Genomic DNA, 15,878 nt, shown 5'->3' on the forward strand with positions numbered 1-15,878 from the left:
CAGAAATTCAACTTGATTTGAAAAATAAATAAAAAGTGACTTGTACGTAATTTTTATTAACAAATAAAATTTATATAAAAAGTTGATGTAAAAACATATCAATATAGTAGAGAAATGTGCAAATCCCTAAAAATGCAAATCCCAAAATTATATGGAGTATTTCTTTTTTTTTTTTTTTTTTTTTTTTTCAATTTTTTGCCCCATAGAAATACACTATTTTAAACACAAAGTAATCAAAATAAGAAAAATTTGTAAATTCCGATAGGAAAATAATTTATGCTCATTGAAACATGCATGCATTTGGATTGCATGGTTATAAACAATAGTATACAAATATATAATGGAAAAATATAAAAGTTGATATTATTGACACAATATATTATTAGTATATCAAAACTCTGAAATTAAATTAAAAGTTGGATTGATTATTTATTGATAAAAAGAATTAAATAAAAAAATATTAAAAATATCAGTGTGCTGTGTCAACACTCAACAGTACCTGCTTTGAAGTATTATTAGTATTATTTATATATGTCACAAGAAAACAAACACCAATGCATCTGTGAACTGTATTTGTGAATGAGTCTGAGTATCTTCTCTATGAGATTACAGTGAGTGTGACTGTGATTGTGATTGTGGTTGCATCTGAGCCATTGAAGGACGATTCCAATGTTGCCTTACGCCACCGTGGGAGAGGCGGAGGCCGCCCTCGGTAGATCTCTGACGGCGGCGGAGGTGATGTGGTTCGATTACTCCGCCACCAAGTCGGATTACTTTCTCTACTGCCACAACATCATTTTCCTCTTCCTCATTTTCTCGCTCTTCCCCTTCTACTACCTCTTTCTTGAGTTCTTCTTCCGCAAGTCTGTCGGGCGTTACAAAATCCAGCCCAAGGTCACCCTGTCCTTTTCCGATACTATTCGATGCTACAAATCCGTCATGCGCATGTTCTTCCTCGTCGTCGGACCCCTTCAGCTCGTTTCTTATCCGTCTGTTAAGGTAGATTCTTTTTTGTATTATTATTCGATTCGATTCTCGGATTGATGTGATTTTAATTTTGCGGTAATGTGTAATTGGATACTGTTTGATTTAGTAATGTTTTATGTCTATTTATATGTTGATTTATCAAAGTTGCAATCATTCGCATTCCCTCACGGCCTTGGTGCTGGATAAGAACTAGTTAGAGCTGAGTTATAGGCTATATATATATATATATATATTCTGGTTTTTTATTGAGTTTCTTTGTGTGTGTGGCGAATGTAGATGATAAGGATAAGAACAAGCCTGCCATTGCCCTCACTGTGGGAAATAGTCTTGCAATTGGCGGTCTATTTCATTGTGGAGGACTACACAAACTATTGGATTCATAGGTTTCTTCACTGCGAGTGGGGCTATGAGAAAATTCACAAGGTGCATCATGAGTACACCGCGCCAATTGGGTTTGCAGCGCCATATGCTCACTGGGCTGAGATCTTGATCCTGGGGATTCCATCTTTTCTCGGACCCGCTATAGCACCGGGACATATGATTACATTCTGGTTGTGGATTGCTTTGAGGCAGATTGAGGCCATTGAGACTCACAGTGGGTAATGCACTTTGCATGCTTGACAGTTCATGCGTTTGATTTGATGCATTTTAATGATAAGCCTCCAAGTTTTGATCAATCTGAATGTCATTGGTAATTTTGACTTAATAATGGTTTACCAGTTGTAGGTGATTCTTTCTTTTTTCACTATTTATTTGCTTTTGGGATGTAACTGATTCGCTGGAAAGTAAATGCATTTGTGGGATTGAGTTAATTATTACCAATTTAACTTTTTGGCTCGAGGAGGGCTAGAGGATCATCTTTCCTCCCTCCCTTTCCACCTCTTTCTATTTTCTTATACTTTCTTTTTTGTATTTTCAGTTATTTTATTTCTTCTTTTTTAGGGAAAGCATTTATTTACTTGCTGTGTCAAAAACTACGCATGTGTGCTGCTGATTTTCTTTTACCATTCACATGAGCACATGCTTGTCTAATTTATCTTTCTAAAGACAAACATAATTTAGTATTTTATAGCACATAGTAAGTAGTATGTTTGCTTGTGTTTTGGTGTTGGTTTGGTATTTGCTTTTTGAACTTCTTGAGGTGAAAATAGGTGTTGGGTGAGGGGAAATGAAAATGCACTGTAGATTGAATAGTATGAAGATGGTAACCAAAACGCAAGTAAATACACACAGCTGCAATTCTAGTGGACAGTGTAACTTGTTAGAGGATACATTTTACCTTTTGGATGGTGTGACAGGTAAAATGTAATTTTGAAAATCCCTGAACCCTGTCTGCACCAGATTGGAAATATGCTTGGTGGAAATCTTGGGTGTTTGTTTTCTTGTTGGAGTATTTATTGTATATTTAGATACCAAATTTTTAGCTTCTGGAACTATTTGATTGGATATCGTTTTGGTGTTAAGCAGTTTGTGATCACAAAATTTAATGGGAAATAAGGTTTTATAAAATAAAGTCACTGATTTCTAGTTCAGTTAAAGGCTTGGAAGATGTAAACACTTTCTGCAGTATGCATGACACTGAGAAGATTCTTAACTCACTTATTACACTTGTACCGAACTTATTACACTGTGAGAAGATTCTTAACTCACTTATTACACTGCTAAATTTTGTACAGAACTTGTACCAATGAATATATGTTTACTACCCAGAGTCCAGTGTTACTGTTTCTCATAAAAAAACTATCAAGGTGCCTTTAACCTGAAGATTAATTTTTCTGATCTCTAGTATCTTTGTGAAATGCCAATTTATTCGGTTTACCTTTGTCTTGCTTAAGGCCATAAGTAGTTAGTTACCTAGAACCTTTCATATTCATTTATCACATTCAAGATTTTTTGAAGTACATGATTATGGGGAAGGAATAAGGAGATCAAACAGTAGCCCTAATAAACATGGCTTTCTAACTTTTGTGGCATGAGTAACTTACCTGAAAGTAACTGCTGAAAATAGGCTATATTATTTATCCAGGTTTGCTGATGGCCTTTCTATGTTCACTATTTAAGCATGTACTGTTATTTCCAATATAGTATGTTGTAACGGGTGATTCCTGCAGGTATGACCTTCCTTGGTCTCTGACAAAGTATGTTCCTTTCTATGGTGGTCCGGATTACCATGATTATCATCATTATGTTGGTAAACAAAGCCAGAGTAATTTTGCATCAGTTTTCACCTACTGCGACTACATTTATGGCACTGATAAGGTGATTGCTTTAATGTTTTATCTGTTCCATTTGAAGGTAGGTATATTTTGACTTCAAATACTGCATTTTTACCCTCCTTGAACATCTTGCAGGGATATCGTTATCAGAAGAAAGTTCTTCGGCAGGTAATGACTCTTCTTTCACTCAAGCTATATTACATCTTACTTTCATATTTACCCAGGATCCAAGAATCCCACATTCAAAAAGATCAACTAGAATACCTAATTTGAGAAAATTTGTCATGTTGGAAATATGCAAGTCTTGAGATATCTAGGCATTTGAAGACAACATCATTCAATATGTGTGATAGGTTCAAACTACCCAACAAGTCCTACCCACACCTTGTGTGTTTTTCCTCTTAACAAATTTATCTTTCCATTCTGGTACAGTTTCAAGAAGGGCTAAAGGCCAACATCGAGCAGAACGGGGACTCGCCAGGCCTAACTGCACGGGATAATAAGCTCGACTGATTTCATAACAACCAGAATTGTCTCTGGATGATTCCCCCTCGCTCCAATCCTTTCTCTTTCCAACAACAGACAAATCTTGGGATCCAACTCCATACTATATCCCCATCATCAACCATTTGAGGTACAAAAGCTTGCCTTTGTTGTGGTGCATGTGACTGAAGGGTTATTTTCGAAATCTCGATCTTATACTAAGCTGCAGTCTTGAGGAAGACTTCAAATGGAATGGTATGATTTTCATGTGTTGCATTGTGCTGTTTTCGAAATTAAGAATGAGTTTGATCAGTAATCAGTTTAGTTTGGTTTTGGCCCATCACTGTGTAATCATCAATCACATCACATTTGTCATTTGTGTGCATATTCCATGACTTTTGAACACAATCTTCATCCGCAGACATATTTACATTCTTGCAGCAGCAATCCATTGAATGATGAGTGAGTGAAACTTAAGTCTGAATTTTTGGTATGTATGTTATATATATATATATATATATTCACTTCTATGGTTGCAGGTTTTAAACATGCCTCCACCTCCTCCCTGTTTTATTAATTTATACATATTAATTCCATGTTTCTTACAAGTTACGATATTCATTAATTAAATAATGCACCAACTAAAAAGTGTCCATCATTTGTAAAGTATCTGAATTGACATACACAACCTCACTTTCGCTCTGTATTTTCAACTAACTCCCATGTAGGATTCTTGCATGTGTATATGTATTTGTATGTCTCTCTTTTCTTGAATATTACTATTATGTAGTAATAAAGAAACAAAAGTGAGAAAAGGAGAGGATGTTACATTTGGGAATTCCCCATTTATTTTTTGGTGTAGACTTTATAGGCTGCTATTTAAGAACATTTTTAGGGGAATTATTTGATCTAAATATGAAGCAAAATTGTAACCTAGCTATAGATCCCCACCTCACCCATCCCACCTTTTCTATTATCACCTCAACCTACATAATTATTTAAACAAAATGTTCGAGGGGTAAAACAAATATAGAATAGCAAGTCGAAATTAATGTGTATATATATATGTATACACACATTTTCCTAAATCTTAAAGATATGATGAATAAATTTTGTCTAAATCTTTAAAATTAATAAAATATAACGTGCAATACAGACAAATATGCTATGGAGAATAATAATTTTTTAAATTAAAACCAGATACCATAATCTAAGAATTATGAATTCAAAATTTTGAAAAAAATAGAATGAGTGGATACCCAATTTTTATAGTTTTACTACCCGAATTATATTAGTATTAATTAATTGCTTTCAACTTACATCGCCAAATTTGACTGAAATAGCAACGAATTAAGTGTAGAAGATGGTCTGGTCATTGGCATTGACCACTTTGGCATAATCCCTATAAAATAAAATTTCAATAAAAACAGCTCTCATTTATTTAATTAGAATATTTTGCTATATTGAATGTGGATAGAGCATAAATTAGTAACAAGTAAACTTTGCAGTATGATTTAAATTATTAATGTGACATATTTATTTATTTATTTATTTATTACTGTGGAGTTTAGTTATGTACTTGATATAGGTAGTCTGAGTATTCGACAACTTGCATTTATAATTTAATTGGGTTTTGATTATAATCTGTACCAAACAAGGCAGCTCATAATTGTTATGTATGTGGCAAGGAATATTATTGAAATTAATTGGATCTATTAGAATAGGAAATTCAATAATATCAAACAAGTAAATAAAAATCATATGAAGAAAAAAACATAATAATAATAATAATAAAAAAAAAAATGTCAATGCCTCATCACCAATGGTCAACGTATGCTTTGTGTTCTTTCTTATTATTATTATTTGAAAAAAAATATTTTTCACTGAATCAGAATCCCATAAAAATAAAAATCATATCTTGGAAAATACTATCCCATTCGACCTTTTAAAAATATCTGGAAATGCCATTTTATTCTGACTTTATATTGGATAAAAGGGTTCTTAATATTATTTGATTTTAATTGTGGGATTTTATATATTTCAAGAAAAGTTATAAAAAAAATATATAGACAGATATTCAAATTTGTTCGGACAAGACTCAATATTCTACAATTAGGTAGTAATTTTTTTATTAAAAAAATTTCACAAGAAGTTGATAATTATGTGAAACCATAATGTTGCTTGTTGGGGGAATTTATTAACATTAAATGATGTATTGGAAAAAATGAGACACATGTAGATGAGATGTTTCTTCACAATTATTTTTTTCCATATGTACGTATCATCTCACCCTGTGAAATGTCGAAACTACCCTTCAAATATTGAAAGACTCCCTAGAAATACATATATATTTGTATAAATGTATATGTAACCATTTCTTGGCCTGTCTGGTCAGCCAAGTGCAATTCATTAGAATCCTAGGTTGCCCTTTTATAGAATGCCCTATACTAATAAATAAATAAATAAATATGTGCATGTATATTTTTCCCATAAAATAAATTTATACATTTATTAATTAAAAATTTGGAGAATACACCAAAAGATAGGAAAATTTAAAAAAAAAAAAAAAAATCAAAAAAGGCTACGGTAGAAAAAGAATGGGTAGGAAACAAAAAGACTGTTATGACCCTAACAGTAAAGGAGAAAATTCCAAAATGGCTTTGGCGCGTGATAACCACTCGTTGAAATAAAATTTATATCTTATATATATAAAAGTTTGTATTCAAAATTGGTGCAAAGTTGGGTTCTTTTTATGACATGATATTATAGAGATATATATATTATTTTATTGAATTTTAGTCAAATATTTCTATTATACATACATGGGTCAATTTAAGATGGTGCACTAATAATTTCTGCACACGTGGAATATCTGATTTTCGATTAAATAAATATATATATATATATGTATATGGCATGGGTCATTGTGGAATACTAACCATGATTGAAATTGGATGGTTATTTTAATTTTAATGAAATGTATGCTTTATTAGTTTCACTTGTCATGTTTTTAATTCAATAATGTGTTATTTTTTTTAAAAAAAATAATAATAATAATAAAAAATTGAAGGCAGATTAATTAACAATAAGTGGATTGATGGGTTCAGTGCATTGTACCATTTTTCTATGTATACTATAGTCTCGTTATATTTGTTTCTATATATTAATTTAAAAATAAACACTTTTATTGAGAAGTGGGATCATAATAGAAAAGTATTTTGGGGTACATAATTATTAGTCCATTTATATAATATGCTCTTTTTTTATTTCTACCGTTACCATTTATCTTGGTAAAATAAATAAATATTTAGCTAAATTGGATCAATCTCAATAGGAGAAAAAAAAAAGATTATTTGATAAATTAAATGCGTTATATATAAGTGTGAATTGTACGTAGAATAAGATGTATGAAATTGGGACACCATAATTATTGGTGTGTGTTAAGATTTGATTAGATAGAAATTTGCAAAATTACGAAAATTAATAGTAGGATTAAAAAAAAAAAAAAAAAACTTTAATTTGAATATATATATATGGAGTGATGTGATTGGGTAGGAGAAAAAGCGATAGAATAATTGGGATTCAGAAGTGTAAAAAAAAAAAGCAAAAAAAAAAAAAAGACTTCATTAATTTCCACGGATCAACAGTGGAGGGGAGACTAGAGCAGGCGGCGCGTGTTGTCCACGGACACTAAACTGTACAAGTTCGACCTTCAACCCTTTTTCAACTACACCATACCTTATTCTCCTCTTTCATTTGTTTCTCTCTCTCTGCTTTCTCTCTCTCTTGAAAGACGACTGTGGCGGGTTAGTTATACTGAACCCAGTTCTATGTCTGTTTCTGTAATCGGTTTCTGTAAAGCATTCGCCGGCGGCGGGTATCTGCCATGGGCGAGAGTCTAGCGCGGCGGCCGGTGTCCGGCGAGATGTCTGTCTTCAAAGTATTCAATTGCCTTGACACGGCACGGCGCCCAACATAAAATTATAGCTCAATTTTGGAATATATATATATAGAGAGAGAGAGAGAGGGAGAGGGAGAGGGAGAGAGAGATAATTATATACACACGAACGCATTGATTGGGTGTACAGTGGGCCGGCGTGAAAGTTCGCAAGTGTCGGGGACAATGGCGGCGACGAGCGCTGCGGGAGCAGCGGCGGTGGAGTCGTCGGTGTCGTCGGAAGAGCAGGCGGCGAAGGTGGTCCACAAGAGGTTCGAAGGGTTGGTGATGGTACGGACCAAGGCGATAAAGGGGAAGGGCGCGTGGTACTGGACGCACCTCGAGCCGATCCTCGTCCACAATTCCGACAACGGCCTGCCCAAGGCGGTGAAGCTGCGCTGCTCCCTCTGCGACGCCGTCTTCTCGGCGTCGAATCCGTCGCGGACGGCGTCGGAGCATCTCAAGCGAGGGACTTGCCCGAATTTCGCTTCCGCGCCAAAGCCGATTTCGTCGGCGCCGCCGCCGCCGCCTCTTTCCGTGGCGAGCTTGCCGCAGACTGCCGGAATTTCCCCTTCCTCTTCCCGGCCGCCCCACAGTCAACGGAAACGCCGCGGCGCGGCGGCGAGTGCTAACAATTCCGGCGGCATTACAACCGCGTCGCTCCCGGCGCATCAATTTGTTCCGCCGTTGGCTATTGTCGACCCTTCGAGATTCACAGTGGATTTAGCGTTCCCGCCGGCAGTCTCAATCAGCGCTCCGACTGCGACCGCCGTAGCCAGCCCGGTGGCCGTCGGCGGCTTCCCCGGTCAACAACAGATGGTTTTATCAGGCGGAAAAGAAGATTTGGGAGCTCTGGCGAAGCTGGAAAACAGCGTGAAAAGGCTCAAGAGCCCAAAAACATCTGCTCAGGGGCCATCTCTGAACAAAGCTCAGGTCGATTCAGCCCTCGATTTGCTCTCCGATTGGGTCTACGAATGCTGCGGATCAGTTTCATTCTCGAGCCTCGACCACCCAAAATTCAAGGCATTTCTCAACCAGGTAGGACTTCCTGGGATTTCCAGGCGAGAGCTCGTGGGTTCCAGGTTAGATTCTAAGTACGAGGAGGCCAAGGCCGAGTCGGAAGCCAAAATTCGCGACGCCATGTTCTTCCAGGTCGCGGCGGAGGGGTGGAAGTCGAGAGATAGGGATAGGGATAGTAATGTCGGTGGTGACGACAATTTTGTGCATTTGGCAGTGAATCTGCCAAACGGAACAAGTGTGTTTAGGAGGACTGTGTTCACCAGCAGTTTTGTCCCTTCCAAATACACCGAGGAAATCTTTCTGGACACCATTACAGAGATTTGTGGGAGCAATGTTCATCAGTGTGTGGGGATAGTTTCAGACAAGTATAAGGCCAAGGCATTGAGGGATTTAGAGAATCAGCACCATTGGATGGTTAACATTTGCTGTCAGTACCAAGGTTTCCAGAGCCTGATTAAGGATTTCGGGAAGGATCTTCCCTTGTTCAAGAATGTGAGTGAGAATTGCTTAAAATTGGCCAATTTTGTTAACAACAAGTCTCAAATACGCCATAGTTTTCACAGGTACCAACTTCAGGAATACGGCCGCGCCGCTTTGCTTAGACTGCCCTTGCACGGTTACAAAAGATCCGATTTTGGAGCCATCTACTCCGTTGTAGAGGACATACTCAGCTCCGCCCGAGCTCTTCAGTTGGTACTCTCAGATGAATCCTACAAAGTTTCATTAATGGAGGACCCCACCGCCCGAGAAATTGAAGAAATGATGAGGAATCCTCAGTTTTGGAATGAGTTAGAAGCCGTGCACTCTCTGGTTAAGCTCATAAGATCAATGGCACAAGAGATTGAGACAGAGAAGCCGAGAATCGGGCAATGCCTGCCCCTTTGGGAAGAACTCAGGCAGAAGGTCAAAGAATGGTGCTCTAAGTTCCACGTCGTCGAAGGCCACGTCGAGAAAGTAATCGACAGAAGGTTCAAGAAGAATTACCATCCATCCTGGTCGGCTGCATTTATACTCGACCCACTTTATCTTATGCGCGACGCGAGCGGGAAGTACTTGCCGCCATTCAAATTCCTGACTCCCGAGCAAGAAAAGGACGTGGACAAGCTCATAACCCGCCTTGTCATGAGAGAAGAGGCTCACATTGCTCTTATGGAGCTGATGAAGTGGAGAACCGAAGGGCTCGACCCTGTGTATGCGCAGGCGGTGCAGTTAAGGCAGAGGGATCCGAACACGGGGAAGATGAAGATCGCCAATCCTCAGAGCAGCAGGCTTGTGTGGGAAACACACCTGAGTGAGTTCAAATCGCTGGGGAAGGTCGCGGTTAGGCTGATCTTCCTACACGCAACGTCGCGGGGCTTCAAATGCAATTGGTCTCTTCTGAAATGGGCGAGCGCGCATTGCCATTCGAGGGTGGGAATGGAGAGGGCTCAAAAGTTGATCTTTATTTCAGCTCATTTGAAGATGGAGAAGCGAGAGTCATCGTCGTCGTCTGGCTATGATGAAGATAAGGATATCGAGCTTTTCGCTCTGGAGAACGGCGAGGATGATGTGCTTAATGAAGTTTTCGTCGATACATCGTCTGTGTAAGGTTTTCCACTAATTGTAGGTTTATCCTTTTCTTGCTGTTTATTGCCCTTCAATTCTTTAGAATCAATGTTCTTGGAGAATATGAATATCTGCTTGTTTGTAAGATTATATATCAAATATCTATATCTATATCTATCTATATATATATATGTGTATGTATGTATGTATGTATCCAGTCTGTGTGGAGGAGATTGGACAAAAAGAGCATGTCATAGCTGTCTTATTGATTTGTAGGAATTTGGGAAAGAACAAGATTCAAATGAGGGGAAAGTTTCTCCATATGTTCTTGCTGATATATGAATTTGCAAGTTACAGACAAATTACTTATATTGCAATTTAATTCATCATCAATGGATGCATTTTCTCGTCTTTGACGATGTTCACTTTGACATAGTATTTTCTTTACAGTAAGACTCATCTTCTTCCTTTGTCTCTATGCAAATTCGAATTCTTAAATGCAGATAAAGCTCGAAATCTGTCTGCGTCGATCCGGCCGGCGATTACGACGATGCTTGAAGAAGGGAAGCTGTTGTCTCCCCGGAGACAACGCAGGATCAAAAGGTGTCCGAAAGTGACTGATAACGAGGATGAACTAACCAACTGAAGGCATGGAAATGTGCCAGTTTCACCTTAGTAACTTCCATGGCAGTGCTTAGGTCGTTCTACCCTAATCTCATCCTTCTCCATTGATGGTTCGTGAATGTCAGGACAATCATGGCCTTGGGCTGGACTGTAAGAAAGAAGAAGAAGAAGAAGAAGAAGATAAAGATAATGGGATAATTAGTACTAGTATTACTGTTTTGTGTTTTGTTCGAACTCAAAGCCAATCACTACATTATTCTAGTAATGGAAAAATGAACTATTTTTAGCACAATAATAATTTTTCTGCACTGGAAAATTTGAATTAAATTTGAAATGATGATCTTCATTTCCCTTCCATTTAGGTACCTTTGAAACAAATAATAATGTTAATAATAATAATGATGATGTTATTACAATAGTCCCACAAGCAGTGTCAGTGATGATATGATCACAGAGTTGATGATCCACCCACTATCACAAATAGGGAAAGTTGAAAATGGAAAATTCAATTATTAGTGGGTTAACTTTCTGGTGAGATTGAGAGAGAGTGAGAGGCCATACAACACACACAAAAATAAAATAAAATAATTTAAATAAAGCAGAATACAGATTATTGTTATTATTATAATTATTGTTATTACTATGCTACCTTTGGCTTTAATCTAATCACCACATTAGTGGAAAGACAGAAATAGTTGTCGGCAAGTATTTATTAATTATTATTATTATTGTAAGTGACATTACAAGGGGAAAATTTTAAAAAATAATAGTAATAATTAATATTATTATTATTATTATTGTTAGTAGTAACACTGACTTCTCACCTACTTCAAATTAAAAATCAGAAAAAGTTAGAGATTAAAAATTAAATTGGGCAATTGTACAATTTAACCTGTATAGGAATAGGACACTCACAGACACAGCAGTGAGGGAAATAAAAGGCAATGATTAATGTAACAAGACAAATTAACTTTTTTGCAAGAATCTTTCATATGTTCCAATTCCAATACCCTCTTCTCTTCTAGTTAATTAAATTTTAATCACTCTACTATGCTACTGTGCAGGATATTTTTGTCATTTCCAAACATCTCTAATATAATTGTCACATCCAACATGCCACCTTTGATAATAATTTTCTTGAAAAAGAAATCTGAATGCTTATATTTGGAATAGGGTTTGTTAACCCTTAGGCCATGTGTGGAAAAAGTATTTAGAAATCCCTAAAAATTTTATGCAAAATGTTATGGAGTGAGCATTTATTATTAAATTAAATGCGATATGTACTATATATATAAAATGCACCAAACATCATCTTTATTTTATGTGAATGAAAGTACATATTAAGAGGAAAAGAAGAAGCAGTATTTCTATAGTGGAAATGAGGGCCTTTGACGATTTGTTTTTATCAATTTAAGATAATAGTAATAAATTAATAAAATAATATAATCGACTGGTTGGTGTTGGATCGAACAGGATATATAGCTAATAATAACAATAATAATAGGACACAAATTACAAATGATTTCATTGATCCATATTTTCCACTATATTCTGGCATCAACATTATTACTAATCATTAATGCCATTTCACTTTACACCATACCATGATAAAATAAATTTGGACCAGCCCAGCCTAATAGCATTATATTGGGCCTAATGGGCCCAAATAAAATAGTTAAATGGTCAGAACCCCAATAAAGAAAGTAAATCAGAAAAATAAAATAATCATTAACTTCTCGTGACACCGTGGTTCTTTTAAATGATTTGTAAAGTTTTTTTGTTTGATTTTAGTATTAAAAGAAATCAACTAAAAACACACTTAATATAGTCTTGATTAATAAATAATAATCTCACCGTCCCACCTCCCATGTGCCATGTCCACATTGCTGTCCGAAGATAATTATTTTCACTAATATATTCTTAATTATTTACTGATTACACCTTCCTAAAATACCGTGTGTATAGTGCAGCAGATACGGTACGTGGGACGGAGGGAATATTGGTTATGGTGCATATCAAATCAATATTGTAATGATTTATTTTAGTTCGATACATATAATTAATACAGACAATATGCATATTTCTACATAACACATAATTCAACAGTGTCCGATAAAAGTATTTGTTATGCAATTTTATTTTATAATGTGTTGTATAAATATCTTTACTATAAGCTATGTAAAATTATATAATATGTGTTGAATGGTTAATCACCTATTGATTTGACTTAGTAAATTTTAAAATATTTGTGTTAAAAACACCTCGTCAAACACTGGCGGCCTGTTTGTTTGTGGATTTAATTTTGAATAATAAAAAATTCAATTTGAATAATTGATTGATACGATATTAATAAGTATTAATGCATATAATTATCTCATTCATCATTTTACAAAATAATTATTACTTTTTTCACAATAATTACATAAAATATGAATGCTATCATTCTTTAATTTTTGTATCCATCTCAAATGTATTGTTGTTTTGAAATGGAGGGAATATATAAAATAAAAAATGATTGTTTGATTTAATATTAAAAAATAAACTAAATATTAAAAAAATTGTGAGAAATTGACAAAGACGACAACATTGCTAATTAGAGGTCACAAAAATATTGTCGTAGGTGACCAGACCAAGTTGGTGAAGTATAATAGCCGGTGACGTTCTCCGGTTCACATATTTTTCAATTTGATGAGTCTGTCACTTAAAATAGGTTTTCCGACCGCCGGCGATGGAGAAACGAGGTGTCCCAATTGAACGGTATAATCAAGATGGTCCCCTCTGCAGCTGAATAATATCGCCAAGGAAATGGCATGCAAACAGAAACAGAAACAGTTCGTCCATCGACGACAGCAGGCAGGACAGGACGATAATCGACCATCCATGCAACTTGTCATCATTATATTCCTCCACAAATTTGTCTTAATCTTAATCTTTGGCTACTGCAGACTGCACAGACTACACCAAATTGACTACACGAACCACACTCCAATTCAAAACATACATGGATGCCCACATCAAAAAAATTGTTGTAACGAATAATTAATCATGACAACCATCCCTTCTCATTCTTTTCTTACTAAGGGGACAAGATGATGCTACCGTTGCCGCCACCATTGCTGCTGCTGCAATACCTGCAAACAACCTTGCATTTTATCACATTATCGTACACGTAGAACCCCGGCGCCACCATGATCCGAACCGCGCTAGCAACGAGCTTCTTGGCCTTGTCGCCGCCCCCCACATCCTCCATGTAAACATGGTCGAATCCAGCCCCTTTGTCGACTCTAAAAATCGGGAGACTTGGGTGCACTGAATTAGCCAAAAGGTGCACAAGCCACACAGCCTTAGAAGCTCCGAAGAAGGCTTGTAATAGCGGCTCCGACCACGCCCTGTTCCATCCCAACATGCCCACAATCTCACTCATTTTCCTGTCACAAAACCTGCTGAAATCTTCACTAAAATGCTTTGTCCCCTTGTTCAAGACTGCCTCCCATGTCAGCCCCTGCAACCGCCGGAACATGGCGAAATTAGCCTCGCAATTATCGATCGGATTAAGGACTGGATTGGCGGCACTCTTTTGGAACCCTATGGATTCGAAGTCCTCGAACAATGCCATGTTCAATAAGGCCTCCATGTACAGATATAAAAGCATGACTCTAGAGTTTCTTGAATTCGAAATCTTGATGTCGAATGGCTGCAATAGGGATGCGATTCGATCGAAAACTTTTGGCCCCATTTGCCTTAGATGTTGAGCTAAAGCCCGGCTCAGTGTCCGGACAGTTAATCTTGCTTCAGATACCTGGTCCAAGAAATTTTCAATAACCTTGTCTTGATCGCCGATGTCGATGCCGTGATAATTCACTCGACGAGGGGATCCAATCGGCTGCTGCTCTTTATGATGCAGATTATCATTGCCGCCGCTGTAGATTTCGAGCTCGGATTTCAATCTATGGCAATAGATTTCTAATTTGTTGAGCTTCTTCTCAAGCTCAGCCATGGAGTATTTCAATTTGGAAGCTTCGAGAATCGCCTCGTCCCTCTTTCTGGTAGCCTGAATTAGCTTGTTCGAGAGCTCCGCCGCCGCCGTCTTCCAATGCTCCTCCGTTGACACGGCGGCGCCCTCCGACGATGTCCGGGGGCTCTTCCTAATCGCTAAAGAAGCCAGGATAGATTTGAGCATCCCATTCGGGCTGGAAATCGACGGCCGGTGAGGCCTGTTGTTTCCCGAAGGAACGGCTGAGATTTTCTCCCGGTTGCTCGGCCGGCACTTGCTGCAAAGCACGCCGGCCGTGGCCACGTCATTCTCCGGCGGCCGCCTTCTTGAAGACCCTCTGCTGCTCGTTTTATCTAAATGCGACGGCGTCGTTTCGTGCTGCTTGCAATTTTCACTCGCTGGAGTCGCTTTTGAACTGTTCCTTTCTTGCGAAAACTCCTCTTCTTCATTGCCTTCCTCAATCTGCACATCAAAAGGCAAAAAGGATTCAAAAGTCAGCTCCTTTTTCCTGTTTAACCAAAAAGTTTGAACACACAACGCACTCTCACACAAATATGTATATATATACAGATGACTGTATAAAGTAAGATGCTTACAGGAGTGAAATGGGGAGGATGATGAGGAGAGAGAGAGGCGTTGCCGTTCATAGATGAAGACGAAGAAGCGGCCATGGATTACTTATCCAAATTAATTGAAGAAACCCAGAACAAATCACACAACTTCACCAGCTACAGACAGCAATTAATAACACGAAAGATTTGATTCTTTTTTAAATCTCCACGTAGCATAGCCAACCATCTCTACCCTTCCCATGTTCTTCGTCTCGTCTTCTTGAGGATCTTCTTCATTTCTTTAATTCTTTTCTCTACACTTGCCCAATATTAGCAGTTTTCGCTCTGTGAAGACTTCATTCAATATATAGAATAGAAGAAGATGATAAAATCAGCAGAACAATCAATTAATGCAACGGAGTCAGAGATCACGCGCAGCTGAACGCGCCGTCTTTTCTTCATCTGAATTCTTATTGGTGCGTGGTTTACACGAGATTAATATGAGAGTCGGCGGAGTTTCT

The 15,878-nt window shown here is 37.3% G+C and overlaps 3 protein-coding genes across 5 annotated transcripts; 2 read left to right on the top strand and 1 right to left on the bottom strand.

Moving 5' to 3' along the window:
* The first annotated feature begins 548 nt into the window (after positions 1-548).
* Positions 549-4,202, top strand: LOC127240281 (methylsterol monooxygenase 1-1-like). The gene is made up of 5 exons (XM_051258855.1): positions 549-999; positions 1,264-1,586; positions 3,099-3,246; positions 3,339-3,371; positions 3,636-4,202. Exons 1-5 carry the CDS (start codon positions 670-672, stop codon positions 3,714-3,716), a joined length of 915 nt encoding a protein of 304 aa, XP_051114812.1. The 5' UTR covers positions 549-669; the 3' UTR covers positions 3,717-4,202.
* A 3,113-nt stretch (positions 4,203-7,315) lies between these two features.
* Positions 7,316-11,137, top strand: LOC127240280 (uncharacterized). 3 transcript variants are annotated; one of them, XM_051258853.1, is made up of 2 exons: positions 7,316-10,231; positions 10,692-11,137. In XM_051258853.1, the coding sequence occupies exon 1, from the start codon at positions 7,810-7,812 to the stop codon at positions 10,228-10,230; it is 2,421 nt and encodes an 806-aa protein (XP_051114810.1). In that variant the 5' UTR covers positions 7,316-7,809; the 3' UTR covers position 10,231; positions 10,692-11,137. The 3 variants fall into 3 exon arrangements, with proteins under 3 accessions (XP_051114810.1, XP_051114809.1, XP_051114811.1); XM_051258852.1 differs by having other exon boundaries at positions 7,316-10,226; XM_051258854.1 differs by lacking the exon at positions 10,692-11,137 and having other exon boundaries at positions 7,316-9,135; positions 9,220-10,663.
* Positions 11,138-13,689: 2,552 nt separating this feature from the next.
* LOC127240366 (IRK-interacting protein-like) lies at positions 13,690-15,710 on the bottom strand. Its single transcript, XM_051259015.1, has 2 exons — positions 15,403-15,710; positions 13,690-15,268 (listed from the first exon to the last, which is right to left on the bottom strand). Exons 1-2 carry the CDS (start codon positions 15,475-15,477, stop codon positions 13,889-13,891), a joined length of 1,455 nt encoding a protein of 484 aa, XP_051114972.1. The 5' UTR covers positions 15,478-15,710; the 3' UTR covers positions 13,690-13,888.
* Positions 15,711-15,878: the final 168 nt, after the last annotated feature.

This window comes from Andrographis paniculata, unplaced genomic scaffold (genome assembly GCF_009805555.1).
Source record: "Andrographis paniculata isolate CXL003 unplaced genomic scaffold, ASM980555v1 Contig79END, whole genome shotgun sequence".
NCBI lineage: Eukaryota > Viridiplantae > Streptophyta > Magnoliopsida > Lamiales > Acanthaceae > Andrographis > Andrographis paniculata.

Bases quoted from the DNA above. Each gene is read 5' to 3' on its own strand.
- LOC127240366 (XM_051259015.1), bottom strand. From the start codon at position 15,477: ATGGCCGCTTCTTCGTCTTCATCTATGAACGGCAACGCCTCTCTCTCT. The intron at 15,269-15,402 runs GTAAGCATCTTA...TTTGATGTGCAG, and splicing joins ATCCTCCCCATTTCACTCCT to ATTGAGGAAGGCAATGAAGA.
- LOC127240281 (XM_051258855.1), top strand. From the start codon at position 670: ATGTTGCCTTACGCCACCGTGGGAGAGGCGGAGGCCGCCCTCGGTAGA. The intron at 3,247-3,338 runs GTGATTGCTTTA...AACATCTTGCAG, and splicing joins ACATTTATGGCACTGATAAG to GGATATCGTTATCAGAAGAA. The intron at 3,372-3,635 runs GTAATGACTCTT...ATTCTGGTACAG, and splicing joins AGAAGAAAGTTCTTCGGCAG to TTTCAAGAAGGGCTAAAGGC.
- LOC127240280 (XM_051258853.1), top strand. From the start codon at position 7,810: ATGGCGGCGACGAGCGCTGCGGGAGCAGCGGCGGTGGAGTCGTCGGTG.